Below are 12808 nucleotides of genomic sequence, written 5' to 3'. Positions count from 1 at the left end.
TCCGTGCAACGCGCGTGATTTTCACGCGCCTCGCACGGACCTATGTTACTCTATGGGGCCGTTCAGACTGTCAGTGATTTTCATGCAGCGTGTGTCCGCTGCGTAAAACTCACGACATGTCCGATATTTGTGCATTGTTCGCGCATCACGCACCCATTGAAGTCAATGGGTGCGTGAAAATCACGCCCAGCACTTCCGCAGCCGTATAAACTATGAATGAAAACAGAAAAGCACCACGTGCTACAAACATACAAACAGAGTGTCATAATAATGGCGGCTGCGCGAAAATCACGCAGCCGCGCATCATACGCTGCTAACACACGGAGCTGTTATGGACCTTTTGCATGCGCAAAACGCCACGTTTTTGCGCACACAAAAAGCACACGCTCGTGTGAATCCGGCCTTAGGGTAGGAACACGCTAGGCATGAACACTGCGGATTTTATGCAACACATTTTATTGTGGAAAATCCGCAGCGTATTACAGTCGCAGCAGAGTGGATGAGATGTGAACAAATCTCATTCACACGCTGCAAAAAAAATGGACCTGCAGTGTGGCTTTTTAAGCCGCAGCATGTCAATGTATTCTGTGGAATCGCTGCTCCTCTGTTGCGGAAATGCTGCGGTTCTGCCGCAAAAAGCACACATGAGGAAAAAAAAAAAAGGCACTTTTTCAAATTTATAAAAAAGTTTAGACTTGCCCCAGCCGTAGTCCTGGTGACGCGATCCTCTATTCTTAGCGCAGCTCGGCCTCCTGTCATGACGTTTCATCCCATGTGACTGCTGCAGCGGTCACATGGTCTACAGCGTCATCCCAGGAGGCGGGGCAACGTTCAGAAGAGAGAGACGCGTCACCAGGACTACGGCCGGGGCAAGTCTAAACTTTTTTTTCCCTGCAGGATTCCCGCAGCGGACATGCCTCACGAAACCTGCGCCACTATTTGGTGCGGTTTTGCGGGCGGAATTCCCTGCGGCTACCGGGGCTACCGGCATCGCCTAACGGGCAGTTGCGGAAGACAGACCTGGGGGTCTTTGTTAGACCCCCGGCTGTCATGGAAACCCGACGGCGACCCGCGATTTGTTTGCGGGGGCGCCGATCGGGTGACAGAGGGAGCTCCCTCCCTCTGTCAAACACATTAAATGCCGCTGTCACTATTGACAGCGGCATTTAATGGGTTAAACTGCAGGAATCGGAGCGCGCTTCGATTCCGGCAGTTGCAGCAGGAGCCCGGCTGTGTATAACAGCCGTGCTCCTGCCGCTGATCGCGTGGGTACAGTCTCAGTACCCGCGCCATCACAGGACGGATATATCCGTCCTCCTGCGCGAACTAGCAGCTGCTGAGGACGGATATATCCGTCCTTCGGCGTTAAGGAGTTAATATAAGGACTTTAAACACACCATACACTTGGTTTTTCTACTTACCTGTGTTCATATCATATAGAGTCTCTCCACTCATGTACCTTTTTTACATGTATGTTTTTATATGTATTTAATAAAATTTGTTATTCTTTTCATATATACTTGGCTCTATACTCTGTTTCTTGTGTGTGTATAGGGTTTAAGTAGAGTATAACAGAGAGAGTTCCCAGCATTATCATTCCCTTACCCCTCTACAACATTACGAATTATATTCACTTGGGACTGGTGTTGTTTTATTAAATTTCTTTTGATTCTCTTGATTTTTTTTGCTGTTTTTGACATTCCACTATGTTCTGCATAAAGCTTAGTGTCAGCTGTACTGTGACTTCTTTATCATAACGGAGCCATACCAGGCCCTTATACACCCTATATGCTTCCCCAATAGAATCCATAAAACATAAAAGGGCCGAGCAGTGCTCCGGGGTCTTTTCGCAAATCACTCTAGCTAGAATCGCAAATGAAAACGTTCACCATATTAACCAATTGGTAAACATTTGCGGAATCAGGAGATAACGCCTTTTCTCCTCCTCCTTCTTTTATGCTCTAGCCCCTCTTCCCCTGATCCAGATAGAACTTCTCCAAGGGGAGGAGGGAGAACATCTCCACATACTCATCCTTCCCTATTTGTTTCCTGACCTCCTGCTTAAGATGGGCACCGTTCCCTCGAAGCAGACATACACAGCCAAGTTATCCCTGTTTACCTAATTAGGTGTCTCAGTCTGGACTGAGACCGCAACAGCCTCATAACTCACCGGAAGAGGGTTAACAAGGGAAAATGTTTTACAGGACCGCCCACGCGAAAACCTGGGATGGACCCGCACCCTTCACCAGGGAACTGCCCACCATGTTCAGCAGGCACACCACTGAGTCCCTCAGGCATCTGCACACGCCTCCTGCTGTGTTACCCCACAGCCCCTAGCGGCAGGGGGCAAACCTGACCTAAACAATAAAGGCACCAAGCACCAATAGTGATGCTTTTGAAAAGTATCAAAAAACTTTATTAAATATAGAGGACAAATGAATAAAAAGTGTCACACAATAGATATAGCAACATCTCCAGAGTGAAATACACAGGGTGAACACATGCCCATAACAATACGGATACATCTTATTTATAAAGTGTATAGTGCTAAGCAATATATATGAAATAAGGATATATATACCATATATAATATAAATTGTCTTTACAATAGTGCAGGATGAACAAGGACATGGACAAGAAGCTAAATACAAGTAGTGGTGGTCCTAGGATAGGTGCAACACATGTTCAAAAGAGTACAGCATATGAAATAACATGCCTCAATATATACCCATCTATATGACACAACCGGGATGGCGCAAACCACGACGCACGTTTCGGCACAGCCTTCATCTGGGGGTGACATCATCTCCTAACAGGTATAATATAATAATATATATATTATATAATATATTATTATATTATATTATATAATATAATATAAATTTCGGTATAATAATGATACAACAGTAAACTGGAGATGACCGTCCAACACTGCGAATTTAACCCCTTAATGACAATACGCCTTTTCACGGTGGTCATTAAAGGGGTTCTCTGGAAAAAACTTTATGGTCTCATGTTTACTTGATAAAGTGGTTCTGTTTACACTAAACGTGTTATACAGATGTAGCCATCTTTAACTTGACTCTGATAACTTGTTGCAGCGTGATACTTTCTTGATCCCGCAGCACTCCGTGTTTCAAGTGTGCGTGAGTAGGCTTCCACGCCAATGTGTAAAAAATGGGAACTCAGCACTCCAAGGTATTATGCAATAAGTGATATTTGATTTCACATATAGCGAAAAGTAGTAATCCAAAAATAATGGCGCCATTACCCAACAGCGACCGAGGTCACAAGCGCCGCATATCCGTGTCTAAAGAAGGTTGAATGTATAGACCGAAACGTTACAAACCTATTTTTGGATTACTACTTTTCGCTATATGTGAAATAAAATATCATTTGTTGCAGCGTGATATCACACAACAAAAGCCATTGAAAAAGTCAAGATAAGGGTTTGTTTATTTAATGCGTTAAAAGTCAAGGTAAAGACGGCAACATCTGAACTAATAAAGGATACATTTTATTGAATTTCGTTTTAGGCTACATTCACACAACAGTAAAAAATGTCCGCTTTCAGAACAATGATGTTCTATGGGTATATTCACACGGCCTTTTTTTAACCACCCGTGAATATTGGCCGTCAAAAAATAGAACATGTCCTATTTTTGGCCGCTTTCACGGCCAGACGGCCCCCATAGAAGTCAATGGATCAATTTTTAACGGCCGTCAATACATGTAACAGCCGTTAAAAATGGTTCTGTGATTTGGGGATTCAAGAGCCAAGGGAACTATTGGCTCCCTTGCTGGTAATCGGCGGCGCAATGACACATACTCACCGTTGCAGCGCCGTCCTCTACATGTGTGGTCTCTAGTCTCATGGGTTCTGCGAAGGTGACGAGATGACGTCTTCACGCCGCCTTCGCAAAACCAGTGAGACTAGAGATCACTCGTGACATAGACGGTCATACATCGGTGAGTATGTAGGGCATTCAGGCTGACAAAAATTACGGCTATTGTTGCGCTCACTACTATGGTAGCATGGCGCTAGTACAGGGGATATTGTTGTCTACTGTAGCAAATTTTTCGGCACGGTCCTGAATTTACAGAGAGAGTCCCGGAAGATTACCACAGGGAGGGGGGGTGTGGTGATTTCTCCGGAGAGGTGTCTGTGTCATCATCTACAGGGGGGCTGTGTGCTATCGTCTACAGGGGGCTGTGTGCCATCGTCTACAAGGGGGCTGTGTGCCATCATCTACATGGGGCGGTGTGCCATCATCTACAGGGGGGCTGTGTGCCATCATCCACAGGGGGGCTGTGTGCCATCATCTACAGGGGGTCTGTGTTTTATCATCTACAGGGGGTCTGTGTGGCATCATATACAGGGGGTCCGTGTGCCATCATCTACAGGGGGGCTGTGTGGCATCATCTACAGGGGGGCTGTGAAACAATCATGACAATGACCTTTGTTTGGGTGTTTTCAGGGGGTTGGGACAAAAGAAGCCAGACAAATGAAATTCATCAGTTTTTTTAACGGCCATTAAAAATGGACAGACGGACTGGAAGTGTATAAAAATTTGCAGACACAATGATGCAAAACGGCCATGAAAAACTGACAGTTGATCAGTTTTTAATGGCCATTTTTTTTCACTGTCGTGTGAATGTAGCCTAAGTTCTGGATCGTCTCCATTTTAATGGATAAAGTTACCGGACAATTATCCGCCCACCGAGAGTTTATTGGACACATGGACGGCCTGGTGAGCAGATGAACTTCTTGTTTCTTTGTTTGGAGTCATGTACAGATATAGCAATCCTTATCCTGACTCTGATAACTTGCTGCAGCGTGATAATTTATCACTTAAGTCACTGAAAACCATTGAAAAAGTGAAATTAAAGTTTCTTGACACTGTGTATTCAATGTATTTAACCCCTTCGAGCTCAGCAACGTAATATTCCGTCGCCCTGACCGCCCCGTTCGCGCTCAGCGACGGAATATTATGTCGCAGGGAAAATGCATCAACATTTTCCACCGGCGCGTGCACGAGCTGTGACAGCTGCTGTTTCCGACAGCAGGCTATCACAGCTCAATACGCCGGGACCTATTGCGATGGTCCCGCCTCCACAATCGCCACTATTGGTCAGTCAGTGAGTAACTGTCCAATAGTGGCGATCGGTCTCTTCACTTCCTCTCCCTGACATCACATCCTGCCGCACCCGCCCTGAGATGGAGATAGCGAGGCGTTCAGAGCGTTTGTGAGTAGAGGGAGAGAAGAAAAAGAGTGAAAAAAAGTGAAAAAAATACAACTTTTTTCTGCTTCCCACCTCCCCAATCCACTACCCAGTCCTTTACCCTTCCTCCTTGTGTTCCCCCCACATTTTTGGTCAGTGATCTCCTATCATTGACCACTTCTTAGTCTTCAGGACCAATTTCTTGGTCCCTGGGGATTATTTTTTTCTTTATAAAACAAATAAAATAAAAAAATATATAAAAAAAAAAAAAAACGAAAAAAAAACCTGTTAATTTAGACAATTTATCTAGTTAGTTTAGTATTAGTGTTAGTTAGTGTCAGGGAACCGTCAAAAAGCATAGTTAGGTATAGCGTCAGGAATCCATCACCATAGTTAATCTAGCGTTAGGGGTCCATCACAGTAGTTAGGTTTAGCGTCAGGGAAGCTCGGAATAATCTAGATAGGTTTAGTGTCAGGCACCCGTCACCGTAGTTAGGTTTAGTGTTAGGGAAGCTCAGAATAATCTAGTTAGGTTAAGTGTCAGAGAATAGTCGCCGTAGTTAGAATTAGTCTCAGGGAAGTTCAAATAAAATCTAGTTAGGTTTAGTGTTAGGAACCCTCACCCTTGTTAGGTTTAGTCTCAGGGAAGCCCACTCGTTCTATAAAAACACCAATTTTTTGAGCTGGTTTAGGTAGCAGCCTATTGCTCCTAGTTAGGAAAGCAATCAAACATGTCCCAACGGACATTTAGTGCCGAAGAGGCATATTCATTTCTTGCCTCCGACACAGAGTCGTCGGATGGTGAGACTCTGTTTTATTTATCCACCTCCTCATCCAGTGATGAAGAAGAGGAACCTCCTAGGAGATGCCCCTTGACCACCAGTGCAGTTGAAGCCCCCGAGCGAAATGACCCCGCCGCAGTTCAAGCCTTCATTTGGACCCCCACACCAGACATTTATGAGCCCAAAATCCCAGAGTTAAAATTTAATACGGCAGGGCTCAGTGAAATGTGCTTTTTCAAGTTCTTCTTCACTGATGACTTTATAGATCTTATGGTCTCCCAGACAAATTTATATGTCCAACAGTATATTACTAAGAACCCTACATCATTTTATGCCCAATCCTACAGGTGGACCCCTGTATATGTAGCAGTGTTGGGCAAGTTCTGGGGACTTCACTTGAACATGGGGCTTCTGAAAAAGCCATCCATTAGGACCTACTGGAGCATGGACATCTTATACCATACCCCCAATGTACCGTATGGCCATGTCCAGGATGCATTATGAGGCAATATTTCGCTTCTTAAATTATAAGGATAATGAGCAGTGCCCACCCCGAGATGACCTCAGTTTTGACCGTTTGTACAAACTGAGACCCCTATTAGACCATTTCAGTGCTCGGTTTGCCCAAGCATACACCCCCGAGAAGTGTATTTCTATTGATGAGTCCCTGGTACATTTTAAAGGGAGGCTTCAATTCCGCCAGTACCTGCCGAGTAAGAGGGCAAGGTATGGCGTAAAGATGTATAAGCTGTGCGAGAGTGCATCAGGGTATACCTACAAATTTAGGATGTATGAAGGGAAGGACAGCAGTATTCAGCCCCCAGAATGCCCCCCCTTACTGGGAATTAATGCAAAAATTGTGTGGTATTTGGTGCACCCACTGCTGGACCAGGGTTACCACCTCTACTTGGATAATTTTTATACCAGCGTCCCACTCTTCAAGTGCCTCGCTTACAGAAGTCCTGCGGCATGCGGCACTGCTAGAAAAAATCTGAGAGGCCTCCCTAAGATTCTGCTTGGGCAAACACTCAGAAGGGGTGAGAGCAGGGCACAATCTAGCAGCAACATATTGTGTGTCAAGTACAAGGACAAGAGAGATGTCCTTGTATTAACAACAATACATGGCCACACCAGTACCTATGTACCTGTACAAGGTACCAGTATAGAGACCCCCAAACCAGACTGCATCCTGGACTACAATAGGTACATGGGAGAGGTTGACTTGTCAGATCAAGTCCTGAAGCCCTACAGCGCCATGCGGAAATCGAGGGTGTGGTATAAGAAGCTGGCCGTGCACATCATACAGATGGAATTGTACAATGCGTATGTGCTACGTCGATGTGCAGGCCAGAGGGGAACTTTCCAGAAGGGGCTGGACGGAGCCTGCAGGGCTGAAGGGAAGCCTCCATGACCTCCCTGGTAGGGAAAGGGTTAACTTGTGAGGGAGAGTTGGAGGGAGTTGGAGGGGGTCAGGGAGGAGTCAGGGGGCCGTTGCTGCTCTTCCCGCTGTTTTCGGCATTGAGCCGGAAGCAGCGGAGGGAGTAACACAGTAAGGACAAGCTCCCTGTTGCCCGCGCTCGTACAGCATGTCAGAGGCATTTTTGTTAGAGCAGCTGCGAGCTGCTGCTGTGCACCACGGTCCCGGATGGCTGGAGGAGACCGTGGCTGCATTAGCGAGGATCCCGGACGCCGTGTTGCCATGTCAGGCCCGGCGTTCGGGGTCTGTTGCAGGGGACAGGCTCCCCTCCCCCGGCCCCCTTCCTAGCATGGCGGCGGGGGGGGAGTCGGCAACAACTGCTCCTGTCCGGAGCAGGCAGAGAGCGTTGCCGGGGGTGACGGCGACGCAGGCCAGGTCGACCCGTCCCTCCCGGCGGTCTCGACCTCCAGAGCGCCTTAGTCCTGAGACAGTCCCGCGGACACGGCGTCGCAGAGGGAGCCCGATCTCGGACGCTGCAGGCCAGGCAGCTGGGGGGACCGCCCCTTCCCAGGCCCTGCGTCCTGGCAGGAATCCCAAGCCGCGACGGGGTCCGGCGGTGAGCAGGGAGTCGCAGGCCGGGCTCCCTGTCACCCCTCCACCATCGGATGGAAGATCTGGAAGACGAGGTACGGCCGCCCCGCCTGGTGATGTTCCGGCCAGGGGGCAGGCCTCTTCAGGATCAGCGAGACGGACGCCTAGATCTGCAGCGACGTTGAGGCAACAGGTCCAGTCGGAAGTCTGGGTTCCATCGGTCGGGCGGCAGGTTGCCGGCCCATCAGTCAGCGCTTCATCATCTCCGATCCGAAGATGTCGGTGGGATGGCCAGTCGTCTGCGAGAGAGGAGCTGGAGGAAGGTGAACTGGACGTGTATCGTCGAGGTCAGGATGGTCCGGCTGACGGGAACACAGCGCCTGTGCGGCCCGGTGAGTGTGTAACTCCATCATTGTCGTATCCAGCGATTTTTATGTCGGGTGTCAGCGGGGGGGCTGCTAGCGTCGCATCGGTGGCCGGTAGTGGCGCGGGCGGGCGCGATGGCGCGGGTCTGGCAGATTTAGTGGGTTGCTTGAGGGAGCTGGTCGGGCGCCTGGATAGGGCGGCGGCGCCGGTAGTTTCGGAAGTGTCCCCGGCGGTAGTGTGGGAGGGCTCCAGGGACGTGGGATTGGTACAGGCGCGGCCCGTGCTGGCAGTTAGGGAGGCGGTCGCGGTGTCGGTACAGACCGAGGCACAAAAGGATGGCGATCGGGTGCATATTGATGACCGTGCTCGGGGGGAGGTGTACGTTTGTTTCGAGGGTCCGTTGGGGGCGCATTTAAAGCAGGAGGTGCGCGAGCGGATCTGGAAGGACGAATATGTGGAGATTTTTTCTCTCTTGCCGCTCGCTAAATTTAATTTGGATAAGAGCAAGCGGGACGAGAGTAAAAAGGACGAGGAAGAACGGCGGCGGTATAGGCTTATCCCGCAAACGTTCGTTAATTGGTCGCAGGCGTTCGCCATATTGGCTAGTGTGATAGGGGAAAAGGCGCCGGAAAATTGTTCGGCGTTGTTTTGTTATTTTGATGCCATTGGGGAGGCTCATAGGGCGTATGGGGGTCAGGCGTGGCTGCGGTACGATGAGCAATTCCGTCAGCGAAAAGCGGTTCGGCCGGCGATTCGGTGGGACCAGAAGGATATTGCTCTCTGGTTACGGGTTACGGCTCCGGTTAGGCAGTCCTTTCCCGGGAGCGCCGGCCAGGGAGGCCAGTCTAGTCAGGTTGGACAAAGCGGCGGGGGAAAGGCGGGTTTTTGCTGGCAATTTAATGAAGGCCAGTGTAAGTTCGGGGCCACGTGCAAGTTCAAGCACGTGTGTTCCGAGTGTAATGGGGCTTCACACGGGGCGGCAAAATGTATGCGGAAAAAGAGGTCAGGAAACCAGCCCTCCGCGGCTGGTCAAGGGGGTGTCGCCGGTGAGGGTGGAAAAGATGGCCCCTTATCTAAATGAGTATCCGGATAGGGCGGCGGCTAAGTTGCTTTACGAAGGGTTTCGGGTTGGTTTTGTTATTCCTCCGCCTCCTTATGAGGTTCCGGTTACGCGGAGGAATTTAAAATCGGCTTACTTGCATGCAAAAGTCGTGTCGGAAAAGTTGTTAAAAGAAGTTTCGTTGGGCCGCATGTCGGGGCCGTTTGTTGAGTCGCCGGTAAAAGATTTAGTTGTGTCCCCGTTGGGTATTGTCCCTAAACGCGAGCCCGGAAAATTTCGTTTGATTCAACATTTATCGTATCCCAAGGGTTCGTCGGTAAATGACGGGATTGATCACGAGTTGTGCTCCGTAGTTTATACCTCATTCGATAAGGCGGTGGGGTTAGTGCGGGCTGCGGGTCCAGGTGCGCTGCTAGCAAAAACCGACATCGAGGCGGCGTTCAGGTTGTTGCCGGTTCATCCAGAAAGCCAACGGCTGTTGGGTTGTTTTTGGAATGGGGCTTTTTACGTGGATCGGTGCCTTCCGATGGGGTGTTCCCTTTCTTGTGCATACTTCGAGGCGTTAGTAGCTTCGTGGAGTGGGTAACGAGGGGAGTATCCGGGGTCGACTCGTTGATCCATTACTTAGATGATTTTTTGTGCGTTGGCCCGGGCGGTTCGCCGGTTTGCGGTAATTTGCTTCATGCACTGCAGAAGGTGGCGAGGGATTTTGGGATTCCTTTGGCGCCAGAAAAAACGGAGGGCCCGGTAGCGACGATTTGTTTTTTGGGAATCGAAATAGACTCGGTGGCAATGGAGTGTCGTCTCCCTGCGGATAAGTTGGGTGCTTTGAGGCTGGAGGTTCGGCGGGCTTGTAGAATGAAGAAAATGACGCTGCGGGAGCTTCAGTCGCTGCTGGGGAAGTTGAATTTCGCCTGCCGGATTATGCCGATGGGGAGGGTGTTTGGTAGGAGGTTGGCGGCGGCAACGGCGGGAGTGCGTGCACCGCATCATTTTGTGCGGCTCAAGGAGGAGCACCGAGCTGATCTTCAGGTTTGGGATGACTTCTTGGGCCAGTACAATGGTCGCTCGCTATGGATGGCCCCAGCGCAGGATACGAGTGATTTGAATATTTTTACGGATGCGGCTGGGGCGGGCGGTTTTGGAGCTTACGGGGGAGGTCCGTGGTGCGCAGGTCAATGGCCGGCTAGCTGGGTGTCCAGTGGACTCACGCGGAATCTGGCGGCTACCATTTGGGGGGACAGGCTCGGGGATAAGAAGGTCCGTTTTTACTGCGACAACATGGGGGTGGTGCTTGCCATTAATAACATCACGGCGTCCTCTCCTCCGGTAGTTCAATTGTTGCGACATTTAGTGTTGGTGTGTTTGTCGTTGAACGCGTGGGTGGTGGCGGTGCATGTCCCGGGTGTACGGAATTGTATCGCTGATGCTCTTTCTCGCTCGCAGTGGGACCGGTTTCGGCAATTGGCACCGGGAGCGGAACGTCTTGGTTTGGCTTGTCCGGAGCATCTTTGGGATCTGGTATCGGTCCCGTAGAACAACTGTTACAAAGGTCTTTGGCGCGCACGACGTGGAGTGCTTATGCTGCTTGTTGGAGGCAGTGGGAGGAGTGGGTAAGAGAGTTGGGTGACGTCAATACGGATAGAGACAGGTTGGTGGCACTTTTGTACTGGTTAGGGGACGCCTGGGAGGCGGGGTTTTCAGTGGCGAAGGTGAACCGGTTCATATCTGCGGTGGCGTTTGGGTTTAAGTTGCGGGGCTTTCAGGATGTATCGAAGGAATTTCTGGTATCGCAGGCTTTGAAGGGGTTGCGCCGAGGTAGGGTGGAGGCGGATAGTAGAAGGCCTGTGTCGTTTGCTTTGCTTAGCTCGTTGGGCGGTTCATTAGCATCGGTCTGTCGTTCTTCAGACGAAATGGATTTGTTTCGGTTGGCTTTTTCGTTAGCGTTCTTTGGGGCATTTAGAATAGGTGAGTTGGTGTCGCCAAGTACCAAACAGGCAGGGGGGCTGAGATCTGGGGAGGTGAGCCTATTCGCAGATCGGCTGGAGGTATGGTTGCGTCGGTCAAAAACTGACCAAGTAGGGAAGGGAAAACTGATAGTTTTGTTCGCCCTCCCGGGGTCGGTTATGTGCCCAGTAGAGTGCATGCGGGGTTTTACGCCAAACAGGGGGTCTCCAGATTTGCCTTTGTTACGTCATGTGGACGGGTCGTTTTTGTCCAGGTTTCAGTTTGGAGCTGTATTTAAAAAATGTTTGACGGCGGTTGGTGTCGCGGCAGGCTCAAATTCATCTCATTCCTTCAGGATTGGCGCAGCAACAGAAGCGGGGCGCTGGGGGTTGGATGATGAGGGGGTGAGGCGTATTGGTCGTTGGGAGTCCAACAGGTTTAAGTCCTATGTCCGCCCCCATATGTTATGAATTTTGTTGTTAACGCTTTAAAAATGTTATATGGTGGTGCCTAATTGTTTTTTCCGTTTCAGATTCGCCTCCGTGTTTGGTGTGGTTGATGGGTCATTCTTACGTGCACTGGGGGGCTTTGAGGGCGGACGTCCGCCCGGATGGTCGCCAGTTGCGCATTCCGCGACAGGATGCGGTTGTGCATTGGCTGGGTTTTAGAGGTATGTCGTGGAGCAGGGTGTTGGCGGAATTCCAGACATATGCTCGGCTTGATAGGGTTCCGGAGGTCTTAGTGTTGCACGTGGGTGGGAATGACTTAGGAGTCCGCCCCTTTCGTGAGTTGGTGCGGGATATCAAACATGATATGTTGTGTTTGTGGGTATCTTATCCCAAGTTGGTGATAGTGTGGTCGGACATAGTCCCAAGAAAGCACTGGCGGTTAGCTAGATCTGTGGAGAGAGTCAATAAGGCTCGCATTAAAGTTAATCGGGCGGTGTCCCGTTTTGTGGCAAAAAACGGGGGCATTTGCGTGAGGCATAGGGATTTGGAGTCAGGAGTGGGGAATTTCTGGAGGAGTGACGGGGTTCATCTGACCGAGGTTGGCATTGATCTTTGGAGCTTGGCGATAGCAGAAGGCATAGAAAGGGCGGTGGTGGTGTGGAGGAACTCACAGGCTTAAGGTGGTCAAGGCCTGTTTCGCTGTGGCGGGGGGAGTCCTTGAGGCCAGTCAGTACAAAATGGTGGGGGGGTCGCATCGGGGGTATGCGTCCCCCAAAAAAGGTACATGGTTGAAGACTTCATCGGGTGTTATCCCTTTGAAGTGGTCTTCTGGTAGAAGGTATATCACTTGAAGGCTTCATCGGGTGTTATCCCTTTGAAGTGGACTTCTAGTGGTCGGTATATCACTTGAGGGCTTCATCGGGTGTTATCCCCTTGAAGTGGACTTCTAGTGGTTGGAGCCATCTGCAGAGGT

General features: G+C 50.0%; 1 protein-coding gene across 1 annotated transcript; it reads left to right on the top strand.

The window, feature by feature from the left end:
• The first annotated feature begins 3896 nt into the window (after nt 1-3896).
• On the top strand, nt 3897-12502 carry LOC142741705 (uncharacterized). The gene is made up of 3 exons (XM_075851046.1): nt 3897-3946; nt 8290-8405; nt 10886-12502. The coding sequence occupies exons 1-3, from the start codon at nt 3897-3899 to the stop codon at nt 11854-11856; spliced, it is 1137 nt and encodes a 378-aa protein (XP_075707161.1). The 3' UTR covers nt 11857-12502.
• Nucleotides 12503-12808: the final 306 nt, after the last annotated feature.

The sequence above is a fragment of the Rhinoderma darwinii genome, chromosome 2 (assembly GCF_050947455.1).
Source record: "Rhinoderma darwinii isolate aRhiDar2 chromosome 2, aRhiDar2.hap1, whole genome shotgun sequence".
Taxonomy (NCBI): Eukaryota; Metazoa; Chordata; class Amphibia; order Anura; family Rhinodermatidae; genus Rhinoderma; species Rhinoderma darwinii.
This window is presented reverse-complemented; position numbering and strand designations above follow the sequence as displayed.

What these genes read in the sequence shown, in the direction of transcription:
- LOC142741705 (XM_075851046.1), top strand. Translation starts at nt 3,897, where the DNA reads ATGACGTCTTCACGCCGCCTTCGCAAAACCAGTGAGACTAGAGATCAC. An exon ending in AGTGAGACTAGAGATCACTC is followed by an intron (nt 3,947 to 8,289) that starts GTGACATAGACG and finishes TCCGATCCGAAG; the next exon opens with ATGTCGGTGGGATGGCCAGT. An exon ending in CACAGCGCCTGTGCGGCCCG is followed by an intron (nt 8,406 to 10,885) that starts GTGAGTGTGTAA and finishes TCTCGCTCGCAG; the next exon opens with TGGGACCGGTTTCGGCAATT.